This window comes from Vicia villosa, linkage group LG4, assembly GCF_029867415.1.
Source record: "Vicia villosa cultivar HV-30 ecotype Madison, WI linkage group LG4, Vvil1.0, whole genome shotgun sequence".
NCBI classification, from domain to species: domain Eukaryota; kingdom Viridiplantae; phylum Streptophyta; class Magnoliopsida; order Fabales; family Fabaceae; genus Vicia; species Vicia villosa.
Genome location: NC_081183.1, coordinates 151000403 through 151026869, shown reverse-complemented (window position 1 = coordinate 151026869; position 26467 = coordinate 151000403). Strand labels below are relative to the sequence as shown.

The following is a 26467-nucleotide window of genomic DNA, read 5'->3' as shown; positions in this document are numbered from 1 at the left end:
TCAGCTTTTTGTATTTGATACTAAGATGAGCCTTGAGTTCCAGAAGCTTAGTTAAGCTGAAAACTAACTCTTCTCTAGATAGTTCAGAAAATACCTCTTCAGAATCTGATTCTGATGTAGATTCTGATCCATCATCCACTGTGGCCATCAGTGCAAGGTTTGCTTGCTCGCCTTCAGAGTCTGATTCTGATTCTGATTCAGAATCATCCCATGTTGCCATAAGACCCTTCTTCTTATGAAACTTCTTCTTGGGATTCTCCTTCTGAAGTTTTGGACATTCATTCTTGAAGTGTCCAGGCTCATTGCACTCATAACAGATGACCTTCTTCTTGTCGGATCTTCTGTCTTCTTGTCGGATCTTCTGCCTCCAGAAGATTCTCCTCTTTCAGGCTTCTTTGAACTTCTGAAGCTCTTGAACTTCCTTTGCTTGCTCTTCCAGAGTTGGTTTACTCTTCTGGAGATCATGGACAATTCATCTTCTTCTTCTGATTCTGATTCTTCAGAATCTTCTTCTTCAGCCTGAAAAGCGTTAGTGCATTTTTTTATAATTAGATTTTAATGCAATAGACTTATCTTTCTTCTGAGTTTCATTAGCATCCAGCTCAATTTCATGACTCCTCAGAGCACTGATCAATTCTTCAAGAGAAACTTCATTCAGATTCTTGACAATTTTGAAAGCAGTCACCATAGGACCCCATCTTCTTGGCAAGCTTCTGATGATCTTCTTGACATGATCAGCCCTTGTGTATCCCTTGTCAAGAACTCTCAATCCAGCAGTTAGCGTTTGAAATCTTGAGAACATCTTCTCAATATTTTCATCATCCTCCATCTTGAAGGCTTCATATTTCTGGATCAAGGCAAGAGCTTTAGTCTCCTTGACTTAGGCATTTCCTTCATGGGTCATTTTCAATGACTCATATATATCATAGGCAGTTTCCCTGTTAGATATCTTCTCATATTCAGCATGAGAGATAGCATTCAGCAAAATAGTCCTACACTTATGATGATTTTTGAATTGCTTCTTTTGATCATCATTCATTTCTTGTCTAGTAAGCTTTACACCAGTAGCTTTCACTGGATGTTTGTAACCATCCATCAGCAGATCCCATAAGTCACCATCTAGACCAAGGAAGTAACTTTCAAGTTTATCTTTCCAGTATTCAAAGTTTTCACCATCAAATACTGGTGGTCTAGTATAACCATTGTTACCATTTCCATTTTGTTGCTCAGCAGAGCCAGATGTAGATGTATTTGTTGGATCTTCACCAGCCATCTTGACTTAAGCGTTTTTCTCTTCCTGAATCTTTTCTAAACACGGTTAGTGCTTGCACCTTAGAACCGGCGCTCTGATGCCAATTGAAGGATAGAAAAACACTTAGAAAGGGGGGTTTGAATAAGTGTAGCTTTAAAACTTGTAAGATAAAAACAATTTGCACAATGATTTTTATCCTGGTTCATTGTTAACTAAACTACTCCAGTCCACCCCCTTGGAGTGATTTACCTCACCTGAGGATTTAATCCACTAATCACACAAGATTACAATGGTTTTCCACTTAGACAACTTCTAAGTCTTCTAGAGTATACTGATCACAACCTGATCACTCTAGGAACAAACTGCTTAGATACCCTCTAAGACTTTCTAGAGTATTCTGATCAACAACCTGATCACTCTAGTTCTTACAAATTAATGTAAACAAATTCTTTTAAGAGTTACAATGCTTCTTAAAAAGCTATTTAATAAAGTGTTGATTTTATTTTTATTTAGTTTTGTTTATTAAATGAAAAATACCAAAAATATGTTTTTCTCTTGATTAAATTATTTAGGCCTTTGTTAGGATTTTGTGACCTAATTCTTGATAAACTTGATGCCATGAATACCTTTATTTATTTACCTAAGCATGATTATAGGTTTCTTTGAGATTTATGATATGTAAATGAAGATTAATTCCATGAACATGTGTGAATTCAAATTATTTTTGCTTTGATAAACTATTAGGGTTTTGAAATGACTTGATTTCTTTGAGAATGTGTTGGTATCTCTTTCATGAGTTTGTGTTTGTCTTGAACCATGATTTTTTTTAGGGTTTAAATGATTTGAATTAATGTGGTGTGCTTTTCTTTGTTCATTGTTGGTTTGTATACCTATTGTGAAACCTTTAGGTCTTTTTTGTCTTTGTTCCTCCATGTTTGAATCATATATTTGCCTTGAGTGCTTAATGTTGATGTGTTTGTTTGCCATGTTAAATTTGTGAGACCCTAATCCATATGGTCTTAAGACCTTTGCCCCTTTAAAGTTTGATCTTTGTTTATGAGATAAATGTTTAGTGCTTGCTTTGTCTTGTTAAGTACCTTGTGTGATGTTTATGTTCAATCCAAGGAAAATACCATAGTGTTGACTTACTAGTCATATACTTGTGTTTGCCTTTATTATCCATCCATATACATTTGTTTTTTTACATGTACCCTTGTATATTTGTCTCAGTATGTTTGTTTATTTGTTAAACCTAAAACCCTAATTTCAAACTTTCACCACTTTCATTAAAAACTCTGACTTTGTGTTATTGCATTTTCAAAACCTTTTTCTTAAATAAATGCTTCAATATACTTAATCATATTGGACTTCTTTAAAAAAATAGTAAAAACAATGCAACCTAACCCAAACCTTTTGCCATTTGGCTTTTCAATTTAAAACCTTTTCTCAAAAGATTAAATATGAGTTATCTTTATAGTTGAGATGTAATCCTCTTAGCTCCATCGTATTGATTGAAATGTGGTTGATTCTTTTTCACTTAGGGAGTTAGTTGGCATATTTGTTGATATTTAATATCCAAGTTGGAGCCCTTCCCTCATGTTGATGCAAAGACCCCTATTTCTCATTACTTGTGAGTGCTTATATTGAATATATCTCTCTTTAAGATGGCAACTTTCCTCTTCTATTAAAATCAATCAACAAAGCCCTTTTGTATTTTTACCATGAACTACGAGGTTTTTATCCTTAATTGATACGTAGGTATAAGACTTTATGTCTTTCCAAACACAAAAATATTAAAAATGAATTCTTTTATCATCTCCCCAAACATTTGAAAACAAAAAACAATATCATTTATATAGATATAGCAAGAGGTTCCTATAGAGTACTATAGATACATAGGATGCTAATACCTTCCCTTTGTATAACCAACCCCGTACCTTTAATCTTTTATTTATGCTTTGTTTTTAAGATTGCTTTTACTTTAGTTTTCTTGTTTGCATTGCATATATACTCATGATTTTGATATTTTCCTTTTTCCTTGGAAATAATAAAGTTTGGTGGTGACTTCTTAAATTATGAGTCAAGTTAATCAATAATTTGAGCTCTGATTTTTCACCGCGACATCGACCAACCGCTGTAGCAAGAGACTTATGCTCCATAACCTTCAGCTCAACCTTGAAGTTTCTATTGGCATCCATAAGAGCTTTAAGGATCAAAACGTAGTTAACATCCATAACGGGTAACATCTTGTTTTCCATGTGAGTTTTGTAACCCTTCTCAAGCAATTTGCCAATGCTTAGAAGGTTACATTTGATTCGAGGAATGTACAATACATCTTTGATCAAGGAATGCTTACCATCCCTCTTCATGATCAAAACATCATGGGTACATCGGTCCGTAAATTTCACTTTATTATTCATAGCTTGATTGATTTTGACAAACCAATCTTTCATCCCCGTCATATGAGTTGAGTAACCTGAGTCTAAATATCATTCCTCACTGGTTTGAACTCCCTCTTTCACACTCATCATAACATTTTCTGTTGCCTGCAACATATTGCTGTCTTTAAGCAATCGATCAAGACACTTTTATGTAGAGTTTCTGGAACTGCTATTGTTGCTGTTGTCCTGCACCTTGCTACTGTTGCATTCACCTTCCATGATCATGACCAAGAGTGTGTTATCATCATCAAACTCTTATATTTCAACCTTGGCTTCATCCACTTGAGGTTCTTTCTTGTTCGTGTTGCAATCTCTTACAAAATGATCGAACCTTTGACAATTGTAGTGTTGCATCTCGCTCTTGTCAAGCTTCCCCTTTTCACCTCTTCTTGTTTCAGTTGCTCTCACCCTTTCGACAAGTCGAATTCTTTAAATTTTGAGACTCGCTTGCACCAAAATTCTGAAAATTCTCTTTACTCTTCACGAGCCATTTTCCTTCCAACTTCTTGTTCCTCTCACCGAACCGAACTTGCAAAGCGATATCTGCCTTTGCCTTGTCGTCATTTCTCTCCTCCATCCTTTGCTCACGAGCCTCAATAAAGCTTTGTATCTCCTCTTTGCTCAATGTCGCAAGATCCTTCGATTCCTCAATCGCCACCAGAATATTGTCAAATCTTGTCGTCAAAGAACGCAAGATCTTCGACATAACATTCTGCTTAGTATTAATTTCTCCACACGCCCTGATTTGGTTCACTAATAGAGTAATTCACGTCACGTAATCATCAATTGTCTCTTTTTTCCTTTATTTGAATCAATTCAAGCTGACATTTGTGAGTTTGTAACTTCACCGCATTCACTTTATCAATTGCAACATATGCCTTTTCCAGAATTTCCCACGCTTGCTTCGATGATTCACAATCACCAACCTTTTTAAAGTTGTCACTATCCACACAATGATGGATCAAGAAAAACACCCTGAATTTTTTCTTCTTCTCTTCCTTACGCGCTGCTCGTTGTGCATCCGTTGCACCTTCGATAAGGGGATTCACCCCGTTCTTGATCACTTATATTGGTAACCAAACAACACCTTCATTTGCTTGCACCATTTGTCGTAGTCCTTCACATCAAAGGTTGATAGATTTATAAGAATATTTCGTTGGAGACATAATTCATGTTACATACTAGGTGTTTGGTGGATAAAACCAGAATCTTGATGCCAAATGTTTAAACATTCGATCACAAGATTGATAATCAATGGAGGATTTGCGTGTGTGGAGATAGAGGGAGTGAGAGAGAGAGAGAGAGAGAGAGAAAAATTAGAGAGAGATAAATTGAGGGTGAGAATTATTATTTTCATTCATTATACTTCACAAACATACCATCATGGTATATATACAAGTGTTGGGATACTATCAAGCAAAATGTCAGAAAAGTAAAAAACTTAAGGCTGTAACCGATTAGCACAAACCTGTAATCGGTTACAACAAACACAAACCAGAACAATACAATCAAGTCAAAATACCAGAAAAGTAAAAAACTCAGAGCTGTAACCAATTACACTCCGTGGTAACCATTTACAACAATAGAAATACTTAAATTCTCTTACCAATACCCTAAGTTATATTCACCTCTCTAAATCGCAAAATTTCAATTTTTTCATCTATTTTGTGTTTGGTTTTTCTCGATATCAGGTAATTGTGTAATCTAATAAAATTATATATATATATATATATATATATATATATATATATATATATATATATATATATATATATATATATATATTTAAAATATTGAATTATGTGCGAATTTTTTTATTAAAAAAGTTATCCATAAATCCATAAATTAAACTCTTATATATTTATATATTCCCGGTTAAATGATTATTAAGTGCAGTGGTGTTCATCACCCAAACCCAAACCTAATTGAACTTCAAATTTTGTAACGTTATTTAGGAGAAAGAGGGGTTTTGGCACAAACCACTCTTTCATTCACTTCCTCGTCATCATCATAGAAGAAAACGATGGAGGAGACAAAGTATCAAGGATTTAGCAAGAATTCAGGACCCGCTAAACGTTTTCAATCTAAACCCGCTTTTGGTTTCAACGATCCTTCTCCTTCTTCTCCAATAACAACCCCAATTCCACCTTCAACTCCCAGGTACGCTATTTTTCTTTCCTTTCTCTCTTCAAATTCAAATTCGAATTCAATTAACACCCTAATCGGATCGTTTTTTTGTTCTGTTTTTTCTGTTGAACTGTTATTAGAACTTTGATCAATAAGAATATTACGCTTCTGCTTATTTGTTTTGGAGATGTGAAAATTAGGGTTTGCATCACATTATTCAAGTTACCAGCTGCAATATGATTTAACCTTGAAGAAATGCTATTGAGTTCATTCTCATAGTTTAGCTTGATAATATTTCATTTTGAGTTAATTATAATTTTTTTTTTCAGCTCCATTGAATCTCCTGGTTGGAGTGATGGTCAGAATATGTTATATAAAGATTTGGGTGGCCAAACTCCCGAAAGGACCACTTCTGTCGCAAAATTTATTGCTTCGCGTGATTCAAAGTCTGGTATTACAGCCAGAGTCTATAGATCTCCTCCACTCCTAGAAAGCACCCGATCTCCTCCTATATCATATGCGGATATTGATGATTCGAGGAACCCGAATCAAACTGTCCTAATGAATAAGTAAGAGATATAGTCTTTAATAGTATATTATTTCTCAATTAAATTTATTATGGATCAGTCTTTTGCATTGACGTTTCCTTTTTTGATTGAAATATCATAGTATATTATTTCTCAATTAATATCATGAACATTTTTCTGTTATAGATTTGTCGTGATAGTCTGGCCTAGGAAAGTCATTTTAGTTTTGGCATTCTTCTGTTTACATCATTTGAGTTACTAGTGTTTTATATTTACTGTGAAATGTCTTGCCCGGTGGCATTGTCTTCTTTTTTTCCACTTATTTGTTTGAGGCCTCACTTTGTGTTTCTCTGCTTATTCCTGTAGCCGCCCAAATATGCATATGGAGGGGCAAGGGCACTTACTTCCTTTAAAATCGCAATCACCTCCTTTGGTACCCTTGAACCATCAATCTGTTCCAAATTTTCAAGCTCCTTCTATTTCTGTTCAGCAGTAAGTTTTAGATTATACACTACTCTCTCCCTCCTTCCTTCAATGTATCTATACTGGTTAGGTATCTCTATGTGCATTCAGGAATCAGAAAAATTAAAACTGAAGTTTTTCTTAAATCATCATATAGGTTAAATTATGAAGTGTTGCATTTTGATCTATAAAATTATTCGTACTTCATGGACATGTCTTTTGCATGCATGAAATTTCCTGTTCTAGTTTTAAGACCAGTAGTTGGCTGGAATCTTGCTGTATGATTGCTACTCTTGTTGTGATAAGGCAGTGCTTTCATGCTTTGGTCAGTTGTACATTTGAGTGCTTTGAAATAGGTAATTTATGGGCTCTACAGTTTGTGTGTATGTTATAGTCTCAATTCTTTGGCCACATGCCACAATGAAGTCCATCATTAATATAATTTCTTCCGAATCAGCTCATCAATATTTAGAAATAGAAGGAGTAGGATATCTTATGTGTTGTAAGCTTAGAATGCACAATTTATGAGTACGATATCTTATGTGTTGTAAGCTTAGAATGCACAAATTTATTCTTTTATGTAGTTGGCTTAAGGTTGTGTCAAGTAATGCTCATGCACAATTTTATTGTTGCTGTTATTGTGGTCAGGATTGTTTGCTTTCATCTTAGCTTTGTTTGCATTAATTAATGTTGTATTTATTTTTTATTTCTAAAATTCTTATGGTGACTGTTGATCCATGTAGTCAACCATAATGCCGAAATTTGACACTGTTTGCTTAGATTAAGCTATTTTTGTTATACAGGCCTGCTTTAGCTCACAGTACATTGGATGGACAGGCCAATCTATCTGTCAATTATCCTAACTTTTCGGTCCGTCCAGTCCAGTCTTCTCTCACTCCATCTTTTGATTCTCAGAATCCTCGACCTAGTTTTACAAAAGAACTTAATCAAGGTTCAAAGAGAACTAGGTCCCCTCCTTCATCATCTACCAACATACACGAGAATTTTAACGATGCTCAAAAGGACTTTAGAAGGTAATGCCATTGATTTTTTCCCTAGTCTATCCTTTCAATGTAGTTTATCTGATAAAATTGGATTGGGCCCTTATTATTATTAGCAGTAATTTAGAATAAATAGTTTTGAATAGAGGTTTGACATAAGTATGTTGTTAGTAATTAGGATTCAGGATTTAGTTAGTCCAGTCCTGTTTTGCCATGCTTGGCAGTGGGGGCTAGAGATCCCGTATGTTACCTTTATGGGGGGGAAGGTAGTTGAAGGGGAGGTGTGAGTTTCTTCTTAATGTGGTGGAAAGGAGCCTTATTATGGGATATTGAAGATTCTGTTTTCTGTATTACATTTTGTTTCATCAATAATACTACATTTTCTATTTCATTTTTTCTGGTCTTCTTTGAATCAGATCTTAAAGAAGACCAACACACCTGTTATTTCTAGGATACAACTAAACAAATATGGACACCCCACTTCAAAGATACGCATGGTAGAATTACCTTCAAATCAAAATAGTTGGAAAGTGCTCCAAATTAATAAACATTTGGTTACATCTTGGGTTGCTTTCTGTTTGTGGAGGTCTCATCTTCAGAGATATTTTTTTCCCCAAAAACAGTGTTTTGTACTAGATGTGAATGTGAAATTAGGAAGAGATTTATGATTTAAAAGTTCTTTTGAAGGCTAATAAATCTTGACCAACATATTTGAAAGAATTTCTTATTAGTTATCAATAAATTGTTAACTTGAAATACTCCAGCAGAAGTCACATATATCAAATGATGATGATGATTATGTTTTAGATGCTCAGTCTCTAGTGAAATGTAATGTCTTGGCTGTTTGTGTATTATTCTGAAGTTGTTAACAGGGTTAATCTGGAAAAATAATAGATCGGAAAAAATAAAATTTTAAATTGTAACATTGTCCACGCTTCACATATAACAAGATACATACAGCTTAAAGAAAAGGAAAAGGTGGAAAAGTCACCATTATTCATAAACAATAGGGTTTGTCCGTTAAGGTTAAAATATAAGGGATTAGCGGATTAAAGAATTTGGGGACTTTTATGTGAAGGAGAAGCTGACTTTTTTTTTGTTTAAAAATAGTAAAATCACTTTTTTAATTTTCTCTCTCATTTACCACACTTATTAAAATCAGTTTATTTTTGCAAGCTACTACAAATTGGTTCTCATTTAATTGGAGAAATCATGTTTTAGATTCTGATTAATTTAAAAAAGCTTAACAAATATATTTAAAACCACTAAATGATTTTTTAGTTTAAAAAAGTGTTTTCTCTCAAATAATCTGTAACAAACGGCCTAAAGATGTGGAAAATTTTCTACTTTATGTGTACTGATGGAAATGCATCCCCCTCCATTCCACTCTCCTCCTAAGTCCTAAATCTATCTTCCAAATCGGAAGTCACTTTCCACCCACTTCTTAGCTTCACTTTCTATAAGAGCTCAAATCTATGAAGATAGTTGATCAGAATCAACATTGTTCGTATTTGGAATTCAATATTCTAACATTCTATTAATTTTATTGAGTGTGAGAGTGAGCTTTTGTTATAAATAGGAACATTGTGTGTGGCTGAGTTGCAAAGTAACATAGAAACTTTATCATAACTTTTTAAATGGCAATGTGGGAACCTCATAATTCATGATTCTCTGCATATGAAAATGATGGTTTATGTTTGCAACAATATAGCATGGCCTAGATAGAAGCTATTATACTATCAATGTTTATTGAGGTTAATGTTGGTGTTTCGCAAAATATGAATTAAGCTTGGGGGTGTGGGTGCCATGTTCTGCTACTATAGCAAGTGAAACAGAAAATGCATTTGTTGAGCCTATTTTATATTTGTGCTCTTCCAGACCTTCTATATCTTCTAGATTGGGAAGCACATCAAATATTCTAAAGACCAGCCCTCATTCTCAACTTCATCAAATCTCTTCGCCGTTTAGTATTGCCGAAGCTGCTGGAAGCAGGCCCATCATCTCCACTGCTCCTAAAAGAACAAGGTCACCTCCATCATTTTCACCCACTGAAACCCTTGAAAGAAACTCCGAAGACAACTCTGAACGGTAAGATATTTGGTGCTAATAGCACCGTTTCCATTGTCTCCGTATTTTATCTCAAATTGAAATTTTTATTGGATCCTTATTTTTTGTTGTGTTGTCAGTGAAATGTTAGCCAAGGCAAAGCGTTTAGCTCGCTTCAAGGTAGAGTTAAGCAAATCTGAACATCATAATGATGACACTGTAGGCCATACAACGTCAGTGTTGGAGAAGAAAGATATGGGAGGACATATGGATTCAGCAAGCAACATTACTAATGGCCATGGTGTTAATGAAAATGAAGGGCAGGAAACATCCAATGTTATTATTGGTTTATGTCCAGATATGTGTCCTGGTATATCTCTCAGATTTTAAATTTTACAAGTGAACTTGTAAAATTGTATTTCCATCTGATCTATAATTCAAACTTTGCAATGATTTTTTCAAGAAGCTTTTGAAATTTGTTATTTGCTTTTGGGGTGGAAAAGTCTTGTTTGAGAGAAGTCCAATGTTAACAAGCATGCCAACTCGTTCTTGCAAACAATCTTGCTATCTAAATTTCCCTTCTTTTTGTTATCTGGCATTTCTCACTCCTTAGTGATAACTCATCTACTGTATAGGAAGTGTAAGAATGTTTTCATTTCTTTTTTATTTGATTTGTATATCAGAGTCAGAGAGGGGAGAGCGTGAAAGGAAAGGGGATCTTGACCAATATGAACGCGTGGACGGGGACAGAAACGTAACCAGCAGACTTCTTGCAGTTAAGAAGGTGATTCTCATATGACTAGTTCTTTATTTATCCTGTGAAATAATATTACTTTTTAATATTAATAATAATCTGAATCATGATTCATGACAGTATACTAGGACAGCAGAGAGGGAAGCCAGCTTGATCCGGCCTATGCCCATCTTGAAGAAGACAATTGGTTATCTGCTAACTTTACTAGATCAACCTTATGATGAAAGGTTTCTTGGCATATACAACTTCTTGTGGGACAGGATGAGAGCTATTCGGATGGACCTGAGAATGCAGCACATTTTCAATCAAGGAGCTATTACTATGTTGGAACAGATGGTTAGTCCTTCTGTCCTTGTAGCCGTGTCATTAGTAATCTTTGGCAATAGCTTGAGTTCAAAATCCGTCGGCCTCATAGAAACCTCTTACTAACAAGAATATGTAACTGCTGTTAGAAACCTAAAATATGGAAATATGTAAACTCATACCTTCTGTGTTATTAATGTCTTATAAGCAAAAAAAAAAAATAAAAACTCAGCACTATGAAATTATCACTTAGAGTAACTGGTTGGGCTGGAGTATGGTCATATTTATCTTGTTGATGGTGAAGTTATGTTGTCTGAGTTCCCTTCTATTTGTTGTACCAATTGTCAACCAATCCCCTTATATATTTTTGAAGGCATCTGTTGGTTTTTGCTTTTTGAATTTTCCTTTTCTTTAGGTCATGTGTAATGCTGTGAAATTGTAGCCAATACCTGTTATTGGTAACTTTAACATACAATACTTATTAGATACCTTGACTGATAGATCCAACTGGTATATTATACTGAAAATGGGGAAGAATCCCTTTTGATTATAACAATGGCAGCACTTCAAGGATCTGTCTACCTCCCAATGCCATAAGGCCCTATTCCCCTCAAATTACAAGATGCTGCCCTCTCTAATCCTCCTATCTATTGTTAGGCAGCATGCCTTATTTGGCATAACTATCTTTCAACAAAACAAAACTACTAACTAACCATTAACTAATTAACTAACTAACCAACTACTTAGCTAACTAGTAAAAACTTCTTAACTAACAACGGTAGACTTATCATTGACTTCCAGTTTGTTAAGCTAATTCTTGTATATTATCAGCATCAGGATATTTGCCAAATTAAGCACTTACTCTTTCATTATAATAATGCGTATAAAAGAAGATTATTGGTCTTGCTTTAGTGGTAATAGAAAGGTTTTCGGTAGTTCATTAAAAGCTATATGGATTCAGACAGTTAAATATATATTGATTTCTTGGTAGAATAGCATTATTGTATCTTTATCAATAACGAGCATCTTTTGTACAAAGCGGTGTCAGATGATTATAAAGACTAATGAAGATGCTGAATTCCTTGGTTTCAGATAAAATTACACATCATTGCAATGCATGAGTTATGTGAATATACTAAAGGAGAGGGATTTTCTGAGGGTTTTGACGCTCACCTCAATATTGAACAGATGAACAAAGCTTCAGTTGAATTGTTCCAATTGTATGATGATCACAGGAAGAAAGGAGTGTATATTCCCACAGAAAAAGAGTTTCGTGGCTATTATGCGCTTCTTAAACTGGATAAGCACCCTGGTTATAAAGTAAGTAGCCTTTATAGTGTTTTTGACCTTTTAATGTTTCATTTGCTATACAAAATCTATAGAAATGAGCAAGTTATGCTAGGTTGAACCTGCAGAGCTCTCCCTTGATCTTGCTAAGATGACTCCAGAGATAAGGCAGACGCCAGAAGTTCTATTTGCCCGCAATGTAGCAAGGTTTGTGATATACATAAAAGTTGTTACCTTGTTATCATGGTTACAGTCTAACCTTTCTTTGTTTTTTATTTTGCAGAGCTTGCAGAACGGGTAATTTTATCGCCTTCTTTCGGCTTGCGAGAAAAGCAACTTATCTTCAAGCATGTCTAATGCACGCGCACTTTGCAAAGGTATTAGATATTCTTTCTATTTTTTGTACTCAACAAAGACACTATGATTTTAGTTTTTCACAAACAGATTAGGTCTGGTATGTATATATGGACTGAGCATGCGTTTTCTCAATCATTAGAGGAAAGTTTAGGAAACTGCTTAAGTTTATCAGATGCAAACTAATTACACAATATGCAGTTTCTACTTAATGATATATCAATATTTTCATGCTTAAAGACTTTGACTTTTCTTACCTGATTTTCTTTGATTTCTTTGAAATATTTGTCTCAAAATCATAATTTTTAGGACAGCTGAGTAAAAATAACTTAATTTTATTTTGAATCTGCTATGCATCAGTCAAAATAAATGTCTAAACTTCACTTTAGTTATGGACCATGTTGTCAATAGCTCTCCGGGGCTGCACAATCCCAGTTTTGGGATCGGCCTCTCCGCTCAGAAATCCGGGATTGACAACATAGGTTATGGTTTGCTAATTATGTGACTGAGCTACAATGCTACATCTTATTTGAAATCCTAACTTTTATGTTTTGTGCCAACTTTATCAGCTGCGTACCCAAGCACTTGCTTCTCTACATTCTGGTGTACAGAATAACCAAGGTCTTCCTGTTGCTCATGTTGCTAATTGGCTTGCTATGGAGGTATATTTTATTGATAGACGTGGATGAGTGCTGCACCTATCTTTTTTCCACTATGATTATGATGTGTTTTAGCATGTTTTTATCAGCTTTGTCTTATACTGACTTTTTTCTCTATAATTAGGATGAAGACATAGAGGTTCTTTTGGAGTATCATGGGTTCTTGATAAAAGCATTTGGCGAACCATACATGGTGAAGGAAGGTCTGTTTCTTAATGCTGATACGGAATACCCCACAAAGTGCTCCAAACTTGTGCACAAGAAAAGGTCTGGAAGGATTGTTGAGGATGTTTCACCCTCAATTCATGCTGAATTACTACCTGGCAAGACTATGAAAGAGATTCCGATGATGAAAACATACAAGCATGAGCCCCAAACAGTTTCAGCTGCTAAAAACAATAGTTCTGTCCAGAAGCTCGATGAGAAAATTCCAGAATCTAAAGCCATTTACTCTCCAAAGGATAGTAAATCAGGAAAGGCGTTAAGGGAAATGCAAAGTGTTCAGAACAGTGCAAAAGATTATGATATGGCTAGGACTCATCCATCACCATTGGGCTTCCCCTTTGATAATATTATGCCCGAACCACAACAAACAAGAATTGGCGGTTTAAAGATTGTCAATTCTTATATGGTTGCTGAAGCCTCACCAAGGAGAAACTCACCCTCTAATGTGGATGCCAGGTCACTGGAGATTATACCAAAAACTGTTCCGCCAGAAGGTTCATTAACTAATAGCTTTTTTTTGCCACTTCCTGTGGCCCAGAGTGCATCCAAGGATGATTCCATGTTTATTCACCAAGAACATGAAGATGAAGTTCACGAAGTTAGTGAAAGTTGTCACGATGAAGAAGTTGCTGAGGCCAAGCTGAAGTTGTTTTTAAGGTTTTCACTGTTCCATTGCACAATTTAGGGATTTGGCATATGAACTATTCATATGATCCCTATTTATTGCTATTTTGAAGCTGTTATTACTTAATAATCCACTCTATTCTTCCTTGTCTACTCTGTCAGGTTATGGAGGAGACGAGTGTCGAAATTAAGAATGTTACGGGAAGAGAGGCAATTAGCATCAAGTGCTGCACTGAATTCATTACCATTGGGCCCCCCAATTCGACATTGTATAGAAGTAAGTTTGGCAGTTATGTGAATTTTCATTGAAGTGCTCTTTACTAGGGGAGAGGCATTGGTGATGGTAGTAAAATAAAAGATGATTGCTTCTAATGGAGCTTCCTTTCCTTTAAAAAAAATAATGTCTTGGAATAATGAAATTGCTCTTCCTTTACCATTGGATTGGTGCCCGTGTGGGATACAATGATCCATCCACAGCGATAATGAGAACAAGCACTCGCAGGTGACAAATGCAAATGCCCCATCCTTGATATTAGTCAGCTTCACCTCCTCAACCTTACCCTGTCTGCTCGAAAAAATTTATTGGGGTTTGGGGACTTTATCTTGTCTTTCACCTCCCAGTACAAACCATCAAGAAAGTACATGACCTATTTCTCTTCTAAGTGGAAGTTGCTTGAGCCACAAACACCTTGAAGTCTTGGACATACTCCTCCTCATAGCTTGTTTGTGCGGTAGATATTCACTCATTGAACCCCCAGAGATTGACCTAGTGGTGAAGGCTTGGGTCTTGAGAGTGTGCTCCTCTCAAGGTCTCAGGTTCGAATCCCGCTAGGTGCAAACAATTCTTGTGTTGGGCTAAGTACACACAATGTTTTGCTCTAACTTTAAACGGCCCCCTTGCAAGTGGACGGTTGGATTAGTCGGCTGTTGGATCACTCATTTCCCTATTTCTTCCTCTGAACCATTGGATCAAAGCCAAACTTGGAATTGAATGGGAGATAATAGTGGTGTCAAGGGAGTTGGGGCGTATGTGGTCGAGGCTATTGAGGGAGTGCAGTTAATGTTGACGAGGCTGTTGAGGGAGTGATAGTAAATGTTGTTGAGGGAGTGATAGTTAATGTTGTTGAGGCAGTGGCGGTTAATGAGGCTGTTGATGAGGGAGTGGCTGATGAGAGAATTGATGTGGTTGAGGCTGATGAGGGAGTGACATTTAATGTACATGAGGGAGTGGCGGACACTCTAACACAAGCAGCTGGCGGACACTCTAATGCAGCATTGATAGACATTATGATACCGAAGCTGACTAACATTCTTACACCAAAGTTGCCCGATATTCTGACGAAGAATCTGACCATAACCGTCACCGAAACCGTGACACAAGCTGGCCGAAAGCGTTAATCTAGAGCATCTGGCCAAATGTGTGAATCTACTAGATCTTGTAAAAAATGCATAAGAGAATTTGGATGGTTATGATACTCCCCAGCAAAATCATTTTATTTTTTAATAAGGTGTTTTAGCTAATGACCTGCTCACCACTTCCAAATTCTGATCAATCCAACAATTGCTACTGAATCAGTGAAACATATTTTGAAGAATTGAATGTTGAAACAATGTGCATTAACATAATATCATTTAGAAATTTTAATTTGCTGTAATAAGAAATTTTTATGCCTAGCTACTGTTGACTTGATTTATTTGTTTATTTTGTGGCTCTCTTTTTTGTTGCAGAAACCCTGTAATTTTGACAAGTTTGACATTGATGTAACGATGAGGGAGAGATATGAAACACAGGAAAACTCACAGTCAAGGCTTAATGTTTCCGACGTAGTTGGAGATACAATAGCCAGAAGAAATCCAGATGCTAAATGCTTGTGCTGGAAAATTATTCTATGCTCTCAGAAGAGCAGTGCATATGAAATGGGAAAAGCAGGCTTGTGGTTAACCTCAAAGATCATGCCTTGCAGCGATAATGATGTGGTGATTTCATCTCCTGACTTGGTAATATGGAGGAAATGGATTCGAAGTCAATCTGACATTGATCCTACATGCTGCTTCTCTGTCATTAGAGATACAGCAGTTGGTATTCGAGATGAGGTAGTATCAGGGGCAAGTGGAATTTTGTTTCTAGTATCTGAGAGCATCTCATGGAAACATCAGAGAGTTAATCTCCATAATCTTTTGATGTCGATTCCTTCTGATGCTTGTTTGCCTCTACTCATCCTATGCAGTAGTGGCTCATACGACGAAAGGTCCTCTTCTGTTATAATCAATGAGCTAGGCCTTCAAGACATTGATAACTTACGGGTCAGTAGCTTTCTTGTTGTTTTCCTCAGGGAAAACCAGCAGATGAAACACTTGGATGGATTTTTCAGTGATACCCGTTTAAGAGAAGGACTGCAATGGCTGGCAGGTGAATCACCTTCGCAACCCAACCTCCACCGTGTGAAAATTAGAGAACTTGTTCACATGCACATCAGTTCCTTTTCAGGGGTGCAGGACATCATTAGTAACTCCAAGTTGAGCCCTAATGACTGCATCTCATTGTTCAATAAGGCCTTGGATTATTCAATGCAGGAGATTATTGCTGCTGCCAATTCAAATCCTGCCGGTTGGCCATGTCCAGAGATTGGTTTACTTGACAAGTCTTTTAATGAAGATAGAGTAGTAAAAAGTTATTTGCCAACTTTGGGATGGAGTTCAAATGAGAAAACTCAACCAATCATCCATGCCTTGCAAAACTGTAAGCTCCCTATTTTTACTGATGATTTATCCTGGTTGGCTAGAGGTTCGAAAGTTGGGCAGGAGATCGAGAATCAGAAGACACAGCTTGAGAATTGCTTGATCCAATACCTGACTCATACTAGTAATATGATGGGAATTTCATTGGCTGCAAAAGAGGCACGTGTCATAACACAAACATGTGCTAAACTTGAGCTGTGCGGTTCAAGCTACCGTGTAGTTCCACATTGGGGTTTGATTTCTCGTCGAATTTTTAACTGGCGATTGACAGGTTTATCTAGTAGAGAAATTTCTGCGGCTTACATCTCAGAACACCATCATAACGTTGCTCTTCAAAATATGGGCTTTGAAGCATGCTTATCCTCTTCTTACTATACAGATACATCTTTAGATGAAATGATCAGTGTTATCTGCAACTCTCCACTTCCTGCTAATGACAGGAGGCCTAGGCCCGAAGCACTTCATGGTCTTCCACATATGAATTTTGATGACGAGACTACTAACTTAAGGGATGCTGAAAGTAATCTTCGACTTCAGGAGTTGCCTAACATTAACACAGGCCGCACATATGGTATAAACAATGCTAAAAGTGAATCGTTACTCAGTAAGAAACCAAGCAAAGAAGCTGACAAGTTGAGCAAGCTATTGGAGCAATGTAACTTACTGCAGGATGGCATTGATAAGAAGCTATCTGTATACTTCTGATGGGCACATACATACTTTTTTTTGTTGTTGTATGTATCTTTGACTGAAGTAATAGAAAAGTAGTATTAAGTTTTGTGTACTAAGTTGTAACTCCACTGTCTGATTATAAAATATTTCTTTAAAAAATAGCTGTGTTAATTTTTACAGTAAAATGATGCCTTATTAAACTAAATGTCATTAAATACATGAATACTTTTATATAATGGAGGGTGGAAGAACTAAATCGTGCTATTCGAAATAGGTCAGGCCGATAATACTTTTATATAATCGAGCATGGAAGAACTAAATTGTGCTATTTGAAATAGATTAGGCCGATAACAGAAGTTTACGGCTAGCTTACACAGACTTACATAGATTCAGGTCTGACCACACATTTTTTGAAAATAGAAAAGACTTAGGCTTTTTTATAAGTCTATTTATTTTAAAAAGGTTAGGTCTCAAATAAATAAAAAAACCTTTTAATTCTATCAGACTGGCTTAATTAAATAAATATGAATAATTTATTTATAATAAATTATGTCATGTTTTGTATTTTGAATTAAAATACATAAATAAAACTTAATTATTTTGAAGAACTTGTGAAAATAAGATGAAAACACCTAATGAACATTGTTTTCATAAATTCTCTTAAACAAATAGTCTCACACAACTTATGCTAATAGGTAAGTTAAAATAAGTCAATACAAACATATTTTTAATCTCTTGGTCTTTTTTTAGCTAGTTAGTCTATTTAAATATTATTTAAATTTCTTATTTACATATGTCTAAAATAAATAGACTTTTATGTAGGCTAACAGGCTAACCGGACATTCGAAAAGACCAAGTTTAGGCCTAAAAATAAGCCTACAACAGACTACAGAGTAGACTTAAGCCTAACTCGCCCCAACCTATTTCTATCCATATTAGCAACAAAATACAATTTATTAGTTGTTTTGGTAAAAGTAAGGCTAATAAGAACCCTCTAAAGTAGGACTAGTAGTTGAGAAATTAGGTGAATAAACTATATATAAGTAAATTAATTATGCCAAACTATAAATAAATGAGTGTTGTTATGAAAATAAATAAATACTGTCCAATGTTTTTATCAAGTTAATAGAATTAATAAAAAGAAGAAGAGGTGGTTATAATTTTAATTTATTTTAAGAAAAATGTTTTTAAGATGAGGTGGGTATAATTTTAATTTATTTTAAGAAAAATGTTTTTAATATCTAACCTTCAATATACTTTATATCTTGTTTAGTACATTTCTGCATTTTGTATACGTGGTTGTCATATGAATAAAAATGCCGACAATTTTTCATTGCACATTTACTATTCGGAGATATATTTTAGATGCACTAAATTTTATTTATTTGCTTATTTTAATTCGAAGATACATATCCAAATAAATTCAAGATTAATTTGGAGATAGATCTCTAAAAATGCCATTTGTTCTAATAAAAATGAAAGAAAGATTTAAGTAAAAAAAAAAAAGAGAAAATGAAAATAATAGAAATTTTATGGTTTATCTAAAATAAAGTTCAACATGTGCTAACAATAACAACAATGACAATGGTCTTAAATATAATATAATTTCAGTTTAAATAATTTGATTTAATATGAGTAATCAACCAACTAAGATAATACAATGAATTAATTTTAATTATCAGTCCTTATTGAATAATAAGTATTAAAGTTATATATTTTTGTGTTGCAATGTTATTAACAAATTTAATGGATGTCCCAGTGGATAGAGAATATCTTGTGATTGCAAATGTCATAAGGAAATCCAATGTTAGGTATTCCATAAAAAAAAAATAGAAATCCTAATTTAAAAGGCGTTCAATTTACAATATTTAAATTTTTTTAGTAAATAAATCAAAACTCGTTTCAGTCTCTCACAAAATTACATAATGTTAATTTATGAGAAAACAAGATTTTTCTCAAACTGACGCGATAGGATTAACAATGTACTTATGCTACATGTATTATTTACAAATATAAGGGATATTTAGATTCCTATATTAATTTTTTGGAGCAATTTGGCCTCATAAATGTATATTTAAGATACTTAAAATTATAAAAGGCAGAAGATGTTAGGACACAAGGATCGAAGATGATCGAAATAATGGAATAAAAGAGAGAATGATGGCTACACAGAAAGAGGAGAATAAATTGTTGTATTTAATGACATACACTACTAGTCTATTTATACAAGGTTGCCACATAGGCCCTAATGAAAAACTTAGTGAGCAAGAATAAAAGGTACATAAATAGAAAATACTAAATTACCCTTAATACCATCCCTTAATTTATATTTTCTAAATAAAACTAACTATACCAATTTCATCCCTTAAGCGGAGAAGTTGATCCGTCTTGATTGCCTTCGTCAGAACATCTGTCAACTGCTTCTGGGTGCTACAGTGCACAGCTTCTAATGTTCCGTTCTGGACTTGGCTTCTCAAGAAATGATACTTAGTCTCAATATGCTTGCTTCTTCCGTGTAACACAAGATTTCTGGAAAGATTGATTGTAGACTTGTTATCAATCATTAGCTTCAGAGGCTTCTTCACTTCAATCTTTAGATCTTCTAATAAATTCAGAAGCCACACAACTTGACATGCAGCCACATCACCTACAATATAATCAGCTTCATAAGTGAAGTGTGAGACATTGGATCGAACTCTAGTATTGTCGAAGGGTAGCGTCTTGGTTCGACAGAGTTAAGCATGAAGTCGAAGGATTGTTCACATGCTGGTGTCGAAGTGTGCATGCTGTAGTCGAAGATGGGTCTAGCATGCAGATGTCGAAGATGCTAGAGTTGTTAGCATGTTAAATTAGGTTTTAGTGTTTAAACCCTAATTTGTTAAGTTAACTTGTTTATTAAGTTGGCTTGTGCAATGGGCCTTGCTGAAAAAGCCCATTAGTTAGTATGTTAGGTTTTATTATAAATAGCATACTAGTCTCTCATCATTAAAAAAAAAAAAACTGAAAATCCTAATTTAGGGTGAGAGAGGTTATTTGTTATTCTTGTACACTTGTAATCTTGTTTGAAGAGAAAGTAAAAGAATAGCAGTTATAACCAATTATTGTGTTCTTCTTCCTTGTTCTTTATTCTTCCTTGTTTTATACTTTGTTCTTGGCATTGAATTCACAACAAATTGGTGCGGTGAGCGTGTAGAAGATGCCTTCAATAAAGTATGAGATTGAAAAGTTCACCGAAGTGAATGATTTCGGTCTGTGGCGCTTGAAGATGAAAGCCCTACTGGTTCAGCAGGGTTGTTTGGAAGCGTTGAAGGGAGAGGCAGCCATGAATGCTACATTAACGGCAGCGGAGAAGACGAATATGATCGAGAAAGCACATAGCGCAATTTTGTTAAGCCTTGGTGATAAGGTTCTTCGGCAGGTATCAAAGGAGACGACGACATCAGGGTTATGGGTGAAACTTGAAAGTTTGTACATGACCAAATCGCTGGTAAATCGACTCTACCTGAAGCAAGCTTTATATTCATTCAAAATGATTGAAGACAAAGTGTTGGCTGAGCAGTTGGATATGTTCAACAAGCTGATTCTTGATCTTGAAAATATTGATGTGAAGATCGATGATGAAGATCAAGCGCTGTTACTATTGTGTTCTTTGCCTCGATCACATACTCACTTCAAAGAAACTCTCTTGTATGGAAGGGAGTCCCTGACGCTTGAAGAAGTTCAACCAGCCTTGTATTCAAAGGACCTGAACGAACGAAAGGAGCATAAACCTTCGACTGTTGGCGAAGGTTTGGCCACTAAAGGAAAACTCTTACGAAAGGATGGTAAGTTTGACAAGAAGAAGGGCAAAAGCCAGTCGAAGTCTTACAGTGGCGAAGCATCTGGAATTCGATGCTATCATTGTAAGAAGGAGGGTCATACAAGAAAGGTATGCCCTGAACGCCTGAAAGATCATGGAAGTAAGGATAATGGCAATGCAGCCATTGTTCAAGATGATTTCGAATCATCTGATGTTCTTGTGGTTTCAAACAGTGACTCGAGAAGAGAGTGGATTATGGATTCAGGTTGCACTTGGCACATGACTCCAAACAAAGACTTGTTCGAGGAATTATGTGATCAAGATGGTGGATCAGTATTGCTGGGAAACAACAAGGCTTGCAAGATTGCAGGTGTTGGATCTGTGAGGTTCAAACTCCATGACGAGTCAATAAGGTTGTTGACTGAAGTCAGGTATGTTCCTGATTTGAAGAGAAATCTACTTTCTCTTGGTGAATTCGACAAGAAAGGATATGTTTTCCAAGGAGAGAAAAGTATCCTAAGATTCATGAAGGGTTCGAAGGAAGTCTTGAGAGGCGTGAAGAAACAAGGCTTGTATACCCTTGAGGCTGAAGTTGTAAGTGGTTCGACAAATGTTGCATCCACGAAACCTTTGTCGAAGACAGAAATCTGGCACATGAGATTGGGCCATGTCAGTGAAAGGGGTCTGGTCGAATTAGGGAAACAAAATCTGCTTGGTTGAGACAAAGTCGAAAAGCTGAAGTTTTGTGAACCCTGTGTACTTGGAAAATCTTGCAGAGTGAAGTTCAACAAAGGCAAACAAAGAACACATGGATCCCTTGATTACATCCATGCTGATCTTTGGGGGCCTACAAGGTGTCCATCACATTCAGGAGCAAGGTATTTTCTATCCATAGTAGATGATTATTCCAGAAAATTATGGGTATTCATCCAGAAGACTAAGGATGAAACTTTTGAGAATATCAAAAGTTGGAAGACTCTGGTTGAAAATCAGACTGGCAGAAAGGTCAAGAGGTTGAGAACCGACAATGGCCTTGAATTTTGCAATGAGGCATTCGACAGTTTTTGTGCTGCCTCTGGTATTGCAAGGCATAGAACTACTGCAGGTACTCCACAGCAAAATGGTTTGGCTGAAAGGTTTAAACGAACTATTTTGGAGAGAGTCAGATGCATGTTGACTAGTGCAGGGTTAAAGAAGGTGTTCTGGGCTGAGACTGTTTTGACAGCAACATATCTGATAAATAGATGTCCTTCGACAGCGTTAGATATGAAGAATCCTGAAGAAGTTTGGTCGGGACATCCACCAGATCTCGACAAACTGAGAGTATTTGGCTGCATAGTCTATGCTCACATTAGGCAAGACAAGGTCGAACCTAGAGCTCTGAAATGCATGTTCATGGGATACCCTGAAGGAGTCAAAGCTTATAGGCTATGGTGCCTAGAGCCAGGTCACAGGAGGTGTATCACCAGTCGAGATGTAGTTTTCAATGAAGCTGAAATGGATTTCAAGAAAACTGATGATGATGGTCGAAGTGCAGAAGAGCTAGAACAGGTAGAGATTCCTGTTGAGGTGGAGCATGTTGATGCTGAATTGCATATCCTTGATGAAGTCGAAGAAGAAGCAGAAGATGCTGAGGAAGTTGAGGAAACTGATGATGACTACCTATTGTCGAGAGATAGGTCGAGAAGAGTCATCAAGGCACCTCAGAGACTTGGGTATGCAGATCTTATAGCTTATGCCTTAATCTCTGCAAGTGAGTTTCTAGATGAAGAACCTAGAGACTACAAGGAAGTTATGAGGAGTCGAAATAAGACTGAATGGCTGAAGGCCATGGATGATGAGATGAAATCTCTTCATGATAATCATACTTGGGAACTGATCAAAAAGCCTACTGGGGAGGGGTTAGTCAGCTGTAAATGGATTTTCAAAGTTAAGGAAGGAATTGAAGGAGTGACATCGAAAAGATACAAGGCAAGGTTAGTTGCAAGGGGTTTCACTCAGAAAGAAGGTGTCGACTTCAATGATGTGTTTTCTCCTGTTGTGAAGCATAGGTCCATTCGAATGTTGCTTGCCATGGTGGCACAGTTCGATCTTGAACTGGAACAAATGGATGTGAAGACTGCGTTCTTGTATGGTGATCTAGATGAAACAATCCTGATGAGGCAACCTGAAGGGTATGTCGAAAAGGGGAAGGAAGATTATGTGTGCAAGTTAAAGAGATCTTTGTATGGGCTGAAACAATCTCCTCGACAGTGGAATAGGAGATTCGACAAGTTCATGGCACGCATAAGTTTCATTAGAAGTCAGTTCGACCACTGCGTTTACTTAAGATTTCGACCTGGTAATTCATTTGTTATTTTGTTGCTTTATGTGGATGATATTCTCATAGCAAGCAACAATGTTGAAGATGTGACGAGGGTGAAGGCTGAACTCAATAAGGAGTTCGATATGAAGGATCTGGGAGCTGCTTCCAGGATTCTTGGAATTGACATTCGAAGAGATAGAAAGAAGTCGAAGTTATGCTTATCTCAAGAGGCATATCTACGAAAGATTCTCGAAAAATTTGGTATGTCGAATTCGAAGCCAGTTGTGACTCCAACAAACCCTCAATTCAAGCTGAGTATTGATCAGTGTCCCAGTACTGATGTCGAAAGAGCCTATATGAATAGCATCCTATATGCTAATATAGTTGGTTCTTTGATGTATGCTATGGTCTGTACTAGACCCGACATAGCATATGCAGTAAGTCTTGTAAGCAGGTACATGGCGAACCCTGGAAAGGCTCACTGGCAAACATTGAAGTGGATTTTAAGGTACATAAATGGGTCTCTGAATAGAGTCCTAATTTATGATGGAGCCTTGGGTGAAGATAGTAAAGCAGTAATAGGAGGATATGTCGACTCTGATTATGCAGGTTGTATGGATTCCAGAAAATCTATTTCTGGATATGTTTTCACTATGTTTGGCACTGCAATTAGTTGGAAAGCAACACTTCAGAAGGTTGTTGCTCTATCAACCACTGAAGCGGAGTATATTGCCCTAACTGAAGCTGTGAAAGAAGCATTGTGGCTTGAAGGTTTTGCGAAGGAGCTGAAACTTCAAGGTCGAGGTATCACTGTTAAATGTGATAGTCAAAGTGTAATACACCTGTCGAAGAATTCAGCCTATCATGAGCGAACTAAGCATATTGATGTGACGCTGCATTTTGTCAGAGGAGTAACCGAGCGTGGAGAAGTCCAAGTGCTGAAGGTTTCGACTGAAGACAATGCTGCTGATATGATCACCAAGACATTGCCGAGTTGCAAGTTTTTCCACTGTTTGCAGTTGATAAAGCTGCATGAAGAAAGCTAGTTTGTTCCTTGACGTTGTAGAGTTAGGTCCAAGGTGGAGATTTGTGAGATATTGGATCGAACTCTAGTATTTTCGAAGGGTAGCGTCTTGGTTCGACAGTTCGACAGAGTTAAGCATGAAGTCGAAGGATTGTTCACATGCTGGTGTCGAAGTGCGCATGCTGTAGTCGAAGATGGGTCTAGCATGCAGATGTCGAAGATGCTAGAGTTGTTAGCATGTTAAATTAGGTTTTAGTGTTTAAACCCTAATTTGTTAAGTTAGCTTGTTTATTAAGTTGGCTTGTGTAATGGGCCTTGCTGAAAAAGCCCATTAGTTAGTATGTTAGGTTTTATTATAAATAGCATACTAGTCTCTCATCATTAAAAAAAAAAAGCTGCAAATCCTAATTTAGGGTGAGAGATGTTATTTGTTATTCTTGTAAAGTTGTAATCTTGTTTGAAGAGAGAGTAAAAGAATAACAGTTATAACCAATTCTTGTGTTCTTCTTCCTTGTTCTTTATTCTTCCTTGTTTTATACTTTGTTCTTGGCATTGAACTCACAACATGAAGGATAGAAAAACACTTAGAAAGGGGGGGGGGGGTTGAATAAGTGTACTTTAAAAACTCTTAAGATAAAAACAATTGCACAATAATTTTTATCCTGGTTCGTTGTTAACGAAACTACTTCAGTCCACCCCCTTAGAGTGATTTACCTCACCTGAGGATTTAATCCACTAATCAATCTTGATTACAATGGTTTTCCAATTAGATACCCTCTAAATCTTCTAGAGTATTCTGATCACAACCTGATCACTCTAGGAACACAATGTTTAGATACCCTCTAAGACTTTCTAGAGAATCCGATCACAACTTGATCTCCCCTAGTTCTTTACAAATGAATGTAAACAAATTCTTACAAGAGTTATACAATGCTTCTTAAAAAGCTATAATCACAACTGTGATATTTCTCTTAAGTTTAAGCTTAATCTCACTAAAAATGTTACAACAGTAATGAAGTGAGGTTGAAGATGAAGTTTGAGAGCTTTTGAATTTGACAGCGTTTCTGTATGTTTGCGCAAAGTGTTGTATTCAGCTTCTCATCAGAGCTTCTATTTATAGGCGTTTGAGAAGATGACCGTTGGGAGCATTTAATGCGTTGCGTGATCCTTACAACATTGCATTTAATGTTTCACTCTTTTGTCAACTACCTCGAGCCTTGCTTTTCCTGCTTTAACTGACTTTGCCTTTAATAGCTTCTAACGTTCTTTTTGTCAGTCAGCGTAGCCTGCCATCTTGTACTTGCTTCTGATCTGATCTTTGTAGATACAACGTTTGAATATATCAGAGTCATAGCAGCTTGGTGCAGAGCATTTTCTTGTCTTCTGACCTTGAAATGCTTCTAGCGTGATACCATGAGAACTTCAGTGCTTCTGCTTCTGATCTCAAGTTCTTCTGATGCTTCAATAGACCATGTTCTGAATCTGCTTGACCATCTTCTGATGTCTTGCCAGAGCATGTTCTGATGTTGCATGCTGAACCTTCTGAGTCAGTGCTTTTTGCGCTGATTTTGTGCATACTCTTTATATATTTCCTGAAATGGAAATTGCATAGGATTAGAGTACCACATTGTCTCAAGCAAAATTCATATACATTGTTATCATCAAAACTAAGAATATCGATCAGAACAATTCTTGTTCTAACAATCTCCCCCTTTTTGATGATGACAAAAACATATATAAATGATATGAATTTGCAATTAGAATATCAGACGGCTAAAGACAATTACACAGTTATAGCATAAGCATATAAACATAGTGTGTGAATATATCTCCCCCTGAGATTAACAATCTCCCCCTGAAATAAAT

At 36.1% G+C, this 26467-nt stretch overlaps 1 protein-coding gene across 2 annotated transcripts; it reads left to right on the top strand.

The window, feature by feature from the left end:
• Positions 1–5578: 5578 nt before the first annotated feature.
• On the top strand, positions 5579–17696 carry LOC131595511 (SAC3 family protein B). Of its 2 annotated transcripts, XM_058867867.1 has the most exons (15): positions 5579–5853; positions 6150–6389; positions 6714–6839; positions 7613–7843; positions 9689–9898; positions 9997–10226; positions 10540–10640; positions 10731–10946; positions 12006–12233; positions 12316–12407; positions 12484–12577; positions 13124–13216; positions 13338–14095; positions 14225–14339; positions 15791–17692. In XM_058867867.1, the coding sequence occupies exons 1-15, from the start codon at positions 5717–5719 to the stop codon at positions 17504–17506; spliced, it is 4587 nt and encodes a 1528-aa protein (XP_058723850.1). In that variant the 5' UTR covers positions 5579–5716; the 3' UTR covers positions 17507–17692. The 2 variants fall into 2 exon arrangements, with proteins under 2 accessions (XP_058723850.1, XP_058723851.1); XM_058867868.1 differs by lacking the exon at positions 6714–6839 and having other exon boundaries at positions 15791–17696.
• The last annotated feature ends 8771 nt before the right edge of the window (positions 17697–26467 follow it).